Below are 14,898 nucleotides of genomic sequence, written 5' to 3' on the forward strand. Positions count from 1 at the left end.
TTGACATATTCGTTCCTGATTCTTTGATAGGCAAAAAACACTTATATTTGAAGAGAGTTAGATAAACATTTCAAAGTACTTTGTGATCATCAAAACCAAGAATAACATTCTCCCCCTTTTTGATGATGACAAAACAATGGTTTGAAATGAGATTTGATGATTGCAATATAAGCTCCCCCTTTCTCAATTGACAAAAAACTCCCCCTTACTTAGTGGATCATAGAGCAAAAATTTGAAAAACTCCCCATCACTTGGCTATCCTACCGAATTAATCAATTATCCAAAAACATAACAATTAAGCAGCCAACATCCAACATTTTACCAATTCCATCCATCAAGCCAATTCAATTTCAATTAAATCATCAATCAATCCATCAATCAATCCAATCCAGTCCTCTCCCCCTTTTTGTCATCACAAAAGGCCAATCAATCACATATATCACGGAGAACCAATAACAAAAATATTCATCATATCCACACATTCATCATTCAAAATACTTAAACATCCATCCACATATCCATAACCATTACAGCCATAATCATCTATCAAAAAGTACTAAACGAACACAACATGTTGGATGTTGAACACCACAAACACTACAAACACTACAAACATAAGCATTATATCTACATATCCATTGTTGGACACCACAAACACTAGAAACACATGAAATAGTCAAACAAAATGCAAATGACCCTATGTGATCCTAAATGGTGAACTAGGTGGATCCAGGTGTCCTTCGAGAAAGCTGATATTGGGAGAGGTCCTCCTCTTCAGTTTCTTCATCATCTTTAGCAGTTTCTTCAACTGGTGCCTTGCCTTTATCTGATGTGAAAGGGCCATGAGGAGTCACGGGAGTTGATGAGCTCGGGTCTGGAATTGATGAACTTGGATCAGTGGGGCGTGGCTCTTTGCCATGGGAAACTTCCTCAACCACAGGTGGGAGAAAAAAAAGGTTCTTTTTGTCTAGGTAGGCTGTTTGTTGCTCAGAGGACATGGTGAGCATTAGACCATGTTCCAGAAGAAGAACATGCTGTTTGAGTTCACGAATGAGCTCAATCACTTCATCATTGGAGGAGGAAGATGCCTTAGTGGCAGACTTCCTGGGATGAATGGGAGTGAGTGCAACAGATGAATGAGTGTGTAGTGGATCATGTGCAGCCTTAGACCTAGGTTCACTAGATGATGCCCTCTTATAAGCCCATAGATTATCCTTAAAGACAAGATTTTTTCTTTCAAAATATCCTTTGGTAAAGGCATAAGAAGATGCTTCTTTGGGACAAACACCTAGAATTGGTACTCTGTAAAACTCAAAAATCTTTTGAAGAAATTTTTCATAAGATAATTTTCTGCGAGAATCAGTGGCATAGTGAAGTAAAAACTTGCACATGACAAAACCAAAATCAATACGAATCTTTTCTCGAAAACAGTAAAAGAGATACAATTCCATTTTGTTTACATCTATTCTATGGCCATCAGTAGGCACAAGCAGGTTTGAAATGATTGAAAAGGCAATTAGATTCACAGGGGCAAGATCATTCAGTTTAGCATCAGCAGGGGCAGAAAAACTTCTTTTAAAATAAGTCAACATCTTAGCCCCCATCAAAATAATTATCAGCAGTAGGATGCTCTTCATAGGAAAAGAAATTTGCAATTTTACTCTTGCATCCAGGTTCAATAGTAGTTTTTAAAATATCATTCACAATTTCAGAATCAAAGACTAAGTCTACCCCATTAACCCTGGACATAATCTCAGTTTGATCAGTGCCTTTCCTAAGATTGGCAAAGAATTGAAACAGCATTTCAGGATAATAGACATTAGGCATAGAAATGAGATGTGACCATTTCTGGAAAGCAAACAGACTCAGAATGGATTCTAAACCTATTTGGCGAAATTCAGAAGAATTTACGGTGCGTTGAGGTATGACACCTTTCTGGGATATCCAGAAGTGTTTGTCTTTTGCAGCATCATCAAAGAATGTAGGGATTGTGGTTGATTTTGGAGGCGGTTGAGATGAGGTTCCCTGTCCAGATTCAGGCTGAGGGGTAAGTTGTGGTGTAGGTCGTGACATTTGACCCTTTACAGCTCCCCTCTTGATGCGTTTGGATGATCGTTTGACCGTAGGAACATCATCATCCTCATCCCTGAGTGGATGCTTGCGTCCGGCAGTGACCTTCCCTCCTCTTAGATTCACCATTGTGCGAAATGTGTGGAATGAAGGATGCAAATGATGCACACAGTAGTATGGAAGTGAATCACACAGAAATTTTGGGACAGAAAGGCCTTGAAGAAGATTGGACAGAGCAGTTATGAAAAAATAGGGTTTTGAGGGAAATTTGAGAATTTGTGAAATGTTATGCGATTTGGTGAAATGATCAGGAGAAACGAATCACAATCGATCAGGAAAAGTTTTGGTTGAGTCAATTTGGGAATGAGAGATTCAGAATGGTACGAATTTGAGAGAGAGAAACGAGAGAGTTTTCGTCCGAGAGGAAATAGAAGAAGAAGAGTTTGAAGCAAATGAGGAAGAAAGTTACTTTTAAAAGTGAACCGTTGCACTGTCGGACGGCCGAACAAAGTCGTGCGTCGGACAGCTTCGTTCGAACAGGTGTTTTCTGGAAAAATAGTTGAATAACATTATCGGACGTCCGTTCATCTTCTTTCGGACGTCCGAAGGCTTTGAAAAATTTTAAGATGATTTTTCGATTATCCCTAATTTTGATCTTAGATGAATGAACTGATCTAATGGCAAAGCTTTTGTAAAAATATCAGCAAATTGATCTTTAGAACAAACATAATTTACACATACTTCACCTTTTTGAACAAGATCGCGAATAAAGTGGTGCTTTATATCTATATGCTTTGTCCTAGAATGTTGAATTGGATTTTTGGTCAAATTGATAGCACTAGTATTATCACAGAATATAGGCATGCAGTCATATGACAATCCAAAATCATTCAAGGTATGCTTCATCCATAAAAGTTGAGCACAACATGCACTAGCGGCAATATATTCCGCTTCGGTTGTAGACAAAGAGATTGCATTTTGTTTCTTGCTAAACCAAGAGACTAAGCAATTACCAAGAAAGTGACAAGTTCCACTAGTACTCTTTCTTTCCACACGACAACCTCCAAAATCAGCATCCGAATATCCATATAGTGCAAACTCACTAGATCTAGCATACCAAAGACCATAGTCTAATGTACCTTTCAAATACCTAAAAATCCTTTTAACAGCATTCAAATGTGATTCTTTTGGACAAGATTGAAATCTAGCACACAAGCAAACAACAAACATAATATCGGGTCTACTTGCGGTTAAATAAAGTAAGCTTCCAATCATACCTCTATAGTGCTTTTCATCCACATGTTTACCTTCTTCATCTTTGTCAAGTTTTGTTGAAGTGCACATTGGAGTTCCAACTTGCTTTGAGTCCTCCATGCCAAATCTTTTCAGCAATTCCTTAGTGTATTTTGCTTGATTTATGAAAATGCCCTCTATGGCTTGATGTATTTGAAGTCCAAGGAAGAAATTTAATTCTCCCATCATACTCATTTCAAATTCACTTTGCATAATGGTGGAAAAATCCTTGCATAGATACTCATTAGTAGCACCAAAAATAATATCATCTACATATATTTGCACGATAAGGAGTTCATTTAGCACTTGCTTAGTAAACAGTGTGGTGTCCACAACTCCTCTTTTGAAATTATTTTCAATCAAAAAACCACTCAATCTTTCATACCAAGCTCTTGGAGCTTGTTTTAGCCCATACAATGCTTTTGAGAGTTTAAACACATGATTTGGAAATTTTGAATTTTCAAAACCGGGGGGTTGATTCACATATACTTCTTGATCAATAAAACCGTTTAAGAAGGCACTTTTAACATCCATTTGAAACAGTTTAAAACCTTTGAAGCAAGCAAAAGCAAGAAGCATTCTAATTGATTCTAATCTAGCTACGGGAGCAAATGTTTCATCAAAATCAATACCTTCTTCTTGAGCATACCCTTTTGCAACTAATCTGGCTTTATTTCTTACAACTATACCTTTATCATCCAACTTATTTCTAAATACCCACTTAGTGCCAATGATAGGGTGATTTTGAGGTCTATCAACTAGTGTCCAAACCTCATTTCTTTCAAATTGATTGAGTTCCTCTTGCATTGCCAAAATCCAGTTTTCATCCTTTAAGGCATCATTGATATTTTTAGGTTCAAAAAGAGAAACTAAAGCAAAATTGTCTATCAATTTCTTAGATGAGGAACGAGTGTTTACCTTCTCGGAGGGATCACCAATTATAAGTTCTTTTGGATGATTTTGGCTAAATTTCCAAGCCTTGGGAAGATCTTTGAATGAATCATCATTTTTGTCCTCATCTTCCCTTTCTTGATCTTCATGAGCTTCATTCTCCATTTCCTTTGTTTCCGGTTTAGAGTTTCCTCCATCTCCAATTTTTAGCTTTTCCATTCCTTCACGAACACCTACATCATCATCCTCACACGAACTTTTGGAATTATCATCATTAGTTTCATCAAATGTTATGTGTATGGCTTCTTCTATCACAAGAGTCCTTCTATTAAAGACTCTATATCCTCTTTTGTTCTCACAATATCCCAAAAATATTCCTACATCAGATTTTTTCTCAAACTTACCAAGATGTTCCTTTAAATTTAAAATAAAACATTTACAACCAAAGACTTTGAAATATCCAACCGTAGGTTTCTTATCAAAAATCAGTTCATAAGATGTTTTATTCAAAATGGGTCTCAAAAGGATTCTATTCATCACATAACATGCAGTGTTTACCGCTTCAGCCCAAAGGTATTTTGGCAAACTACATTCACTTAACATAGTTCTAGCAGCCTCTTGTAGTGTCCTATTTTTCCTTTCTACAACACCATTTTGTTGTGGAGTTCTTGCAATTGAAAACTCATGTGTTATGCCATTATGATCACAAAATTCTGAAAAATCACAGTACTTGAATTCCGTTCCATTATCACTTCTAATCCTAACAATTTTTAAACCAAGCAGATTTTGCACTTTAGCAAACAATGAAGTGAAATTCTTGAAGGCATCATCCTTATGAGTAAGAAATATCACCCAAGTATATCTAGAATAATCATCCACAATCACAAAGCAGTATTTCTTACCTCCCAAGCTAGTGATTTGAGTAGGACCAAATAAGTCAAGATGCAAGAGTTCTAAAGGTTTAGAAGTTGATACACACTTCTTTGGTTTAAAAGAAACTTTTGTTTGCTTTCCAAATTGACATGCATCACAAATTTTATCCTTTTCAAAACTGATTTTTGGCAAGCCTCTAACCAGCTCATTTTTCAAAATTTCCTTTAGTAAATCCATGTTAAAATGACAAAATCTCCTATGCCACAACCAAGGATCTTCATTTGAAGCTTTAAGACATTTGAAGCTAGATGAATCAATTTTATCAAGAATCACAATATACATGTCGTTAAACCTCTTACCTTTGAGCACAACATTATATTTGGAATCAAGCACAATGCATTCATGCTTTTTAAACAACACATTCAAGTCTTTATCACACAATTGACTAACACTAAGCAAGTTATAACCTAAGTTATCAACCAAGAGCACATTATGAACAAAAGTTTCACCATCCTTACCAACATCACCTATTCCAATTATCTTAGCTTTCACATCATCACCAAATGTCACCTTTCCACTTGATTTTGATTTTAGCTTTATGAACAAGGAAGGATCACCGGTCATGTGCCTTGAACAGCCACTGTCAATGAACCATTTTGACTTGTTTGAGCCTTTTCCCTGAAAAGAGAGAGTGTTTGGTACCCTTTAACTTTTGGGTCCTCAAAAGTTAGCATTGTGCCTAACTACCCACATGCATTTCCCTCCTTTGTTCAGATTTCTTTTAACATAACAATCCCCTTTCAAATGCCCTCTTTGACAACAAAAACTACACAAAATAGAAGAGTCGCTAGCATGTAATGGTTTGACATATCTCAATCCACTTCTTCTATATGTTGTGAAACCATGTGCATTTTTGTTGTGTGCTAATGTTTTTTGATTAGCAGTAAGAAAGGTAGATGCCATGTTCTTTTTGAGAAAATCTTGCTTTCTTGCTTTCAACGTCTCATCCAAGTTGTCCATTCTTTTCTTCAAATCACCATGTCTTTCCTTCAGCATTTCACAAATACTTGTCTTTCTATCAAGCTCATTTTGAACATCAAATCAGGCTCCTACAAGACATTCATTGTCAGTCTTTAGTTGTTTATTTTGTTGAAGAAGACTTGCATTTTCATGAATGAGAAAAGCAATTTTCTGTTTTAGCTGCTTGTTTTTATCATAAGATTCCTTCAAGGCATTATGCATTTTTTCAACAAAGGATTCAAGATCATCATCTTCTTCATCATCACTTTCAGATTGAGAGTGTATGGAAGTTACCTCATTATCTCCAATAGCCATGAAGGCCATTTGAGCTGATTCTTCCTCTTCTTCAACTTCCCCTTCGGAGTTGCATTCATTCCAAGTAATCTGGAAGTTGTTGAATCTTGGCTTTCGATCAGCTTTCCCATCTTTCATTTTCTTCATGGGGCATTCGTTTGCATAGTGTCCAGGCTATCCACATTCATAGCATTTGTCCACTTGCTTCTTGTTGAATTCTTGTTTTCATTTGTTCCTTGCATTTGATGAATAATTTTGAAATTGATTGCTAGGTCCTCCCCTTCTAAACTTTCTTTTATTCAAGATTCTCTTGAAGCCTCTTGTGATGAGAGCAAGATCATTATCATCACCATCCGAGTCTTCATCATCCAAGTGAGCTGGATCATCTTCACCTTGAGTAGTCTTTAGAGCAATGTTTCTCTTTGCTCTAACATCCTCTTCCTCCTGCACTTTAGATTTCAATTTCAACTCATAAGAGGTTAGTGAGTTAATGAGAGATTCAATAGGCACAGAATTTAAATCCTTAGCCTCCTCTATTGCAGTCACTTTATTTTCCCATTCTTTGCCCAATGCATTGAGAATTTTTCTGTTCTTCTCTCCCAAGGTGTACTCTTTGCCCAACACCTCGAGATCTTTGATCAAGTCATTGAACCTGCAATACATTTTGTCAATATCCTCAAGAGGTTCAATTTTAAATGATTCATACTTTGTGACCAAGATAGCCTTTTTCTGTTCTCTCACATTGTCACCACCCTCATGGATTTCTCTTAACTTATCCCACATTTCTTTGGCCGATTTACAGCCTTTTACTCTAATTGATTCATTTGAATCTAAGGCACTATAAAGAACATTCATGGCTTTGGCATTCAATGTGAGATTAGTCCTATCTTGAGCATTCATTTCAGCTCTCGTTTTTGGTCGAAGCAAACCTGTATCTGCATCAAGAAAGTTAGCTTCATGCGGTCCTTCACTCACAATAAACCATAGCTCAATATCAATAGATTGCAAAAAGATAATCATCCTTTCTTTCCAGCTAATATAATTGGAGCCACTAAACATGGGAGGCCTAGTAACAGATTGCCCCTCAACAAACATAGCATGACTGGTTGTCATCTTTACTCCAAGCCGCTTGAGCTTAATCTCTAGGAGACCAAGCTCTGATACCAAATTTTTGGGGGAAAAATTGTTGTCCTTGGAGGAGATTTTAAACAGACACTTCCAGTAGTTCGAAAAGGAGCAAAAAGTCAAGTGATAAATGCCTATCTAATCAATTCTCTAATATGGGACAAACTTGAGAAACTAAACTTAAGTGAAAATATGAGAGCAAGATTAGACCCCGCATTTATAGAGTTCCTATTAAAGATTGGAGATGGGACAATTGACACAGAAGCTAATGATTTAGTGAAAATTCCACCTTCTATCTTAGTTCCTTACACTAGTGAATCTGATGCACTTCAAAAATTGATCCAAATGGTGTATCCTGAAGTCACCAATGGATCACAAATCTCATCTTCTTTCTTAAACAGGGCAATACTAACAACGAAAAATCCATTTGTTGATGAGATAAATAATGCTCTCATAGATAGATATCCAGGAGAAGCAGTTGAATACTTGAGTTATGAAGAGACATTAAATGAAAATCACCAGGCTAAATATATCGACTTGCTGAATACATTGACTCCAAGTGGTTTACCGCCACACAGATTAGTTTTGAAACCAAATGCATCAATAATTCTCTTAAGAAATCTTGATCCAACTGAGGGATTATGCAATGGCACAAGGCTTACAATCAAATTCCTCAGTAAAAACATCATTCATGCTACCATATCATTTGGTGATTTCTCTGGAAAAGATGTATTTATTCATAGAATTCCAATGCAACCACCAGCCGATGACCAATATCCAGTCTCATACAAAAGGATCCAATTTCCAGTTCGCTTGTGCTTTGCAATGATTATTAACAAAGCACAAGGACAAACCTTAGACTTTGTGGGTATATATTTGAAAGAACCTATGTTTTCCCATGGTCAATTATACGTTGCTCTCTCAAGAGCAAAAATAGCCTCAGTAGTTAGAATACTAATAAAACCAGCCTATTTTTCCCCTCATTAGATGGACAAAACAAAAAACATAGTGTATAAAGAAGTACTTCAGCATACAGAACCACTACAAATAAGTACATTCATGACTCGTCTCTCTTACTATTTTTAGTGTTTTCCTATGTATGCAGCCCTTTACCAGTTATAATTACTATTTCTCATCCGAAATAATAAAATTCTCACTATACTTCATCGTAATGCAGTTCAAAATGCCTAGACATATTTCGACTGTGCTGGACATTGACAAAGAATCAAACAAATGGACAGTTCTTATTCAAGTAGTTGAGAGGAATCACATTCAGTACACTCGGAAAGCACCACCTAGAAGGATCCAACGATTCATGCTCACTAATGCCCAAGTACTTTACTAACTACTATGTACATTCATCACCCAATATAAATAACTATAGATTAATCCCATTCTTACAACGACTCCTTAAATGTTTTTTCTCTTAGACTATCCAAGACAAAAATGACTACATAGCTATATTTACACTTTACTAGAAAATAATATTTGATTTCTAATTCACTCATACCCTATCCTTTAGAAATTGTTGCACTTTAAAATTTTATGTATTCTATATATTCTATGATCTGCCTGCATAGGATTACTTAGCAAAAATAGCCTAGATATGACAGATCCAAATTTCAGTTTGCTAGCAAGTTCACTTTTATTTGAACTATTAATTTACACAACAAATTCTGGATATATACATAAATATACAATCAGTACTAACCACTAAGAACCACCTATATTAACAAGACTTAATAAATTTATATTTCTAACTTTTAAAAATTGTATGTTTTCAAACTGATCCAAATCAATGTTTAACACCTTCTGAAAATTCAGTCTCAATAGTAGTAAAACAAAAACAAAATATAAACAACAGCTTTCCCTTTTCTCTTGGAACCTGAGATTCGAGAAAACATAAAAACTTAGCATTCAAAGTTCAATATGCAATGCTATGCTTATAAACTACACTTTCCTATAATACTCTCACTATGTAGCAGAAAATTCATACAAATTGCTTCCTCTTGCTACCTTTTTTAATTCACAAGAATATTGAACACATTTAAGTAACTTTAACCACTTTGAATCATCTTCTTGCTGCTCCCGATAATTACAAATTTCATTCACTTTTATCTCATACATGATCATCAATCATAATCACCAATAAAACATAAACAACAGTTTCTTCCTATTCCCCTCAATTTACAATCCATAAACCTAAGATTCCACAATACATAGAGGGTCAAAAAAATGTTAACTGTCTATGATTTATTCTAAAAAAATCACAACTCCTACTTGATTGCTCCTACCTGATTGCAAACTCATTCATGCAGATATCCATATAGAAGATACACAATAATGTTACCTTATAGTATACTAACTCAACTACAAACACTACAAACAGGGAACCAAAGTCTCTGCAGCAGCTTATGAAAATTGCATCCGACTGTTCAGAAATCTGTTAGTTCCATACCAGCGATACTACATCTCTGGTGCAACTATTATCAATGTTGTTCCTACATACAAAATTAGCAAATATCCGTACTCTTGGGTCCTTCATTACTCAACTTTGATTGAGCGCTACCTCGAACCAATTCCTCCAATGCTTCCATGTCCTTTCACCTTTGACAACTTTTCTGATACACATAAACATGCAGAATCTGATATTACTCTGATAAGTAAGTGTTATATAAAAAACATATCTTTGCAGAATTTTATCCAATTTTACATTCTTAGATACTTTCAAATCTGACTAACTACTTCAAACTATAGGTGTCTAGGCATTGGTCATATATGCCTTTCCTAAAAAAGAAACAACTCCAGATTCAGTCACAAGAGATTTTCTGATTGTAAATGAAGAGTAAGAAATCTCACTTCCCTCTATTACTTAACACATACATTATTATTTAACATCATCCTTTTTATTGAGTCCTTATTGTTCAAAGGAAAAAATTGATGCTTCTCACTTTATGGAATGAGTTCTGTGACGCCCCGAAAAAAAATGAGTTTGAGAACCCGGAAATTTTCTAATTTTCTAGGGTTTATTTTTTTTAACGCCCGCCTTTTCTACATTTTCTTGATTAGAAAAATTCCCCAGATAAAGTTTATGAGCAAAGATAGTTTTAAAATGATTTTTCTAGTATCGGTTAGTTTTTGAGAAATTAAGAACGTATTTTGGACGTGGGACCCGCAAGTGCGGTAAATGCATTATATTTTTGACAACTTGTTGGAATTTTGCATTAAGTGATATTATTTTACAAAGTGTTAAGATATTTGTATTGGAGAGACAAAAAGATAAGTTTTAAACCTAAAAGTGACAAGTGTCACCATCTAATTTACTCTTGACTTTGACCATTTGACTTTACCTTTACCTTTACCAAATAAATATAAAAAATTGACCAAAAATAAGCTCTTACTTGAAGCTCTCTTGGCCGACTTTCTTGCTCAAAGAAAGGAAGAAAAATCTCCACAATTTTGGTCTCCAATCTTGCTCAATCTCTCAAATCAACCGTTTAATCTTGCATTTGTTCCATAAAACTTCTTCTATTAGTGTTTGTGAGTTGTTTGGTGGAGTTATTTGGAAGGTTAAGGTGCCTAGTTGTTCTCTCTCTTCTATTGCTAAGGTGAGTGGTGATTGAACTTCCTCCTACACCTAATGATGTTGAATTTATGCCTAATGGTGGCTATTGTGTTAGAAATTGTGGTTTATTTCTTGGTTTGAAGTGATTTGGTTAAGTTTTTATTTTTTTAAGGAATTTTCTGGTTTCATATGATCATGATGTTGTGGTTGTTTATGATGGTTGGTAATAAGGGGTTATGACTCTAGGAGGTGTGAATGATTGATAATTGCAACCAATTTTGGGTTTGGAAGAAATTCTGGAAAAATTAGGGTTCTTGGTTCTTCATTCTGTCCGAACTTTTAGGTCATAGATAGAGGCCGAATTGGACTTTGCTCAAAACATGAAAGTTGTAGGTATTGATGTTTTAAGGGTGCCTGCAAAATTTCAGGTCAATTGGAGTAGTGTAGAATGAGAAAAGCCGAATTTACTGTTGCTGTTCTGGGTGATCAGAATGTCCGAACTGCGATAGTAATTGGTTGTTTTGACTGTAATTGTTTTGGATTTGGTTGTTGAGGTCTTCTGATGAAATGTAGATTGATGTCTTAGCTACCGCATGCCTTTAGAATTTCTGCATTTGGACCTGTATAGACTCAGTTGGACTAATTACAGCATAGTGTAATTTGTAAACCTGCAATTACGGTTCTGGTTTGTTATTTGGCATATTTGACTTAGTTGTGCTGGGATTTGGACTGAGTGACCTTCTACATTGTTGTAGCCCTGTCTTTTAGCTTCGAGATGGTGGGTCTTGGACCTTCATCCGACCATCGTAGTGCTTTTGGCACCATTACCGCAAAATGACGTCAAAACTGTTTTTCTGGTTTTGAGCTTAACTTTCATTTTCGGACTTTTCCCTAGCTTGACTTGTATTTGTACTACTTGGAGCTTGCTGAATGGCTATTGAATGAGTTTGTTGTTGTGTGTGTACCTTTGGGACTGGTTGAGAAAATAATGAAGCCATGATGGCTGGAAAAGTTAGCAAATTCAGGGGAAGTGCTGTCCGAACTTTGAAGGGATTTGTTTGCATTGAGTTTGTGATCTAAGACTTGGATTTGAGCAAGGCAATGATATGTGATGGATGATTTCTGAGCCGTGGAGGTGAGTGACCCTAAACTATTTCCAAAGTACTTGTGAAATGTTTCTTGCATTAATTATTCGATTGCATATCATGCGTGCTTGCATGTGAATTCATGACATGATTTGGCTTCAATGAGTTTTGGGAAAGTCTTGTGCTGGACACCAACGTCTCCACCTTGTTTATGGTTCATGTTCATGGTTATCTGGAGCACCGATGTTGCTCCCACTTTCGTGAGTTCGTGAGTTAATGTTAAATGAAATATTTGAGCGTTGGGTGTTCAAGTGCTATGATTTCACCGGCTCACGAGAGCACTAAACGGACATTTGATCTCTGAATCATGACATCATCGAAAACATCGAAATGCAACATTGTGAAATATATTTGCTTAATGATTTTGCTGGTTACTCGCTGAGCTTCTAGCTCGCCCCAAAAATATTTTATTCCCCTCCACAGGGCTCAAGGCGAAGGAAGGACTTGTTGTGCTTATTCACGTGATTGGATGGCTTAGTTAGAGTGGCCTATATTTTGTACCGTTTGGATGTGGAATCATTTTATGTATAGTTAGGATTAGTTTCCGCTGCATTTGTGATATGTATTATTGGAGAATTTATTGTAATATTTGAGGTTTATTCTTGTAATTCATTTGAGAAATGTAGTGAACGACTGAGTCCCGGCGAGAGCTGGGCAGGCGGCCCGCCGAACCCTCTGGTTCGCCTTAGGGGGAGGTGGGGTCGTCACAAGTTCCAAGAGCATGAAGGCAATATCCTTGCAAACACCATTGCAACTGCTCCTATGATCTTTACTATGAGAGTGAAAGTCTCTACTTTCTCCCTTACTCTAAAAATTCAGTATACATTCATTGCATATCACTCATATTTCTCACACATAAAAATCTTAATTCTCTGCTTAAACAGGTTTGTCATTGACGACAATAGGACTATCATGCATTCTCATCAATCCACCAGTCCATGATGAATTGCCACTTCGTGAATAGTATAGCATTCATAAAGATGAAATTAATATTTTATTGGAAGCAAAAGCATATAAAGATCCAGAATTACTGCTTCCACTGCCAAACCAAGAGGACATCAAGACCATTCATGATGCATTAATCTCATTCGGAACAGTAAGAACGCCACAGTTTTTCCCTAACCAATCGGCAATATCATTTTACACTTCAACTTTGCAGAAAATGAAATAGTAATACACTAGAGTTTCAATTCATTTGCAGCAAAAAACAGCATGCATATGCGGTACAGTGCAATTATCATTTGGCCAAACTCGCTTTTGGTACACTGCATGCTCAAATTGTTTGAAAACTGTTGAAGCAAATACAAATTGGATCATAAAATATTCATCATGCAGACAAGAAACCGAAGTGGAACTAAGGTGTTGGTTCTCATCTAACCTGTTTAAAAATAACTCTTTTATACTATACATTGTACAATAAACTAAAACTCAGACATTGCACGTAAGGTGTCGCATTGGAATAACACTGACCGATCCAACTGCAAGCATTCAATGTTTAATATCTGGAAAAGAAGCTGAAAGACAGATACAATTGACTACTGTGGAGCTTAAGGATGCAGAGGCACATGTACATCAGCACACCTAACTTTCAAGTTTTCGTTCAACATTTATATACAGAAATACTAATATATAAACACTCACATTGATGCTTATCATTTCAGGGAATAACAATGAACCAAGAACTTTCTGCCATCATGAAAATGTACAGGTTGATCTGTTTCATCAAAACATATGAGACAACTTTTCAAGGACAACTCTAAAGAAGAAATGCAATCATCAAAGTCTACCCAACAGCTGAAGTCCCCAACATATCATTGGCTCTATTAGATTCACAAACAATTCTTCAAGCTTTAGAAACTGGAACAGCATCAAACACCAAGCAAAAACAGGTCGCAGAAGAACAAACGTTCACACCAACAGCCAAGTTGCTCCTTCAAGAAATAGCTGAATCCACTGCTACTAAAAAAAGATTCATCACTAAATCAACAACTGCTGCAACAACCAGCCACAAATTGTTTGAAGACACTGCTACCTCAGCTTCACCAAATACCACCACAATCGACGAAACTGCTGCCAGCCCAATAAAGAAACCAAAACAGGAAGGAAAAGGGAATTGAACACTCCCCAATCCTTACTAAAACCTTTTGATATTGCTAGAGAAGAATTTAGCAGGTCTATCGTGGCTAAATTGTAGTTTTAGAATTCATTGCTCCAATATGTTTTGATAGAGCAATGCATTCTAATACTTAGAATTACTACAACCTCCCTCACCTGCTAACGACTCCTATTACCAGAACCATAAACCTGTAAAACCTAGGTACATGACTTTGTCAAGCTGAAAATGCAGTATTAGAGTCCACTGCTCCAATATCTTTTGATAGAGTAGTGCATTCTAATACTAATATGTCATATAAGCTTCTCTAGCAATCAATAATATGTGCAGTACTTCTATACATTCCAAATGAGCGATTTACTTTTCATATAAGTTAAAAATTTACATATGCTTCTCCATACATCTACTCTATTGAACTTATTTAATTACAAGTTGAAAATGTTGGTGCAGAAAAGCCTTTTATTTGGAGTTCACAGATTTGTACTAAGGAATTGCTTCAATTTTAAGTC

General features: G+C 36.0%; 1 protein-coding gene across 1 annotated transcript in view; it reads left to right on the plus strand.

Annotated features, from left to right (window-relative positions):
• Window positions 1-7,758: 7,758 nt before the first annotated feature.
• LOC113782484 overlaps window positions 7,759-14,898 on the plus strand; it is a 41,504-nt gene continuing 34,364 nt past the window's right edge. The window contains exon 1 of the mRNA XM_027328374.1: window positions 7,759-8,434. Coding sequence (XP_027184175.1) covers window positions 7,759-8,434 — 676 coding nt within the window. The remainder of the gene's footprint in view (window positions 8,435-14,898) is intronic.

The sequence above is a fragment of the Coffea eugenioides genome, chromosome 9 (genome assembly GCF_003713205.1).
Source record: "Coffea eugenioides isolate CCC68of chromosome 9, Ceug_1.0, whole genome shotgun sequence".
In the NCBI taxonomy this organism is placed as follows: domain Eukaryota; kingdom Viridiplantae; phylum Streptophyta; class Magnoliopsida; order Gentianales; family Rubiaceae; genus Coffea; species Coffea eugenioides.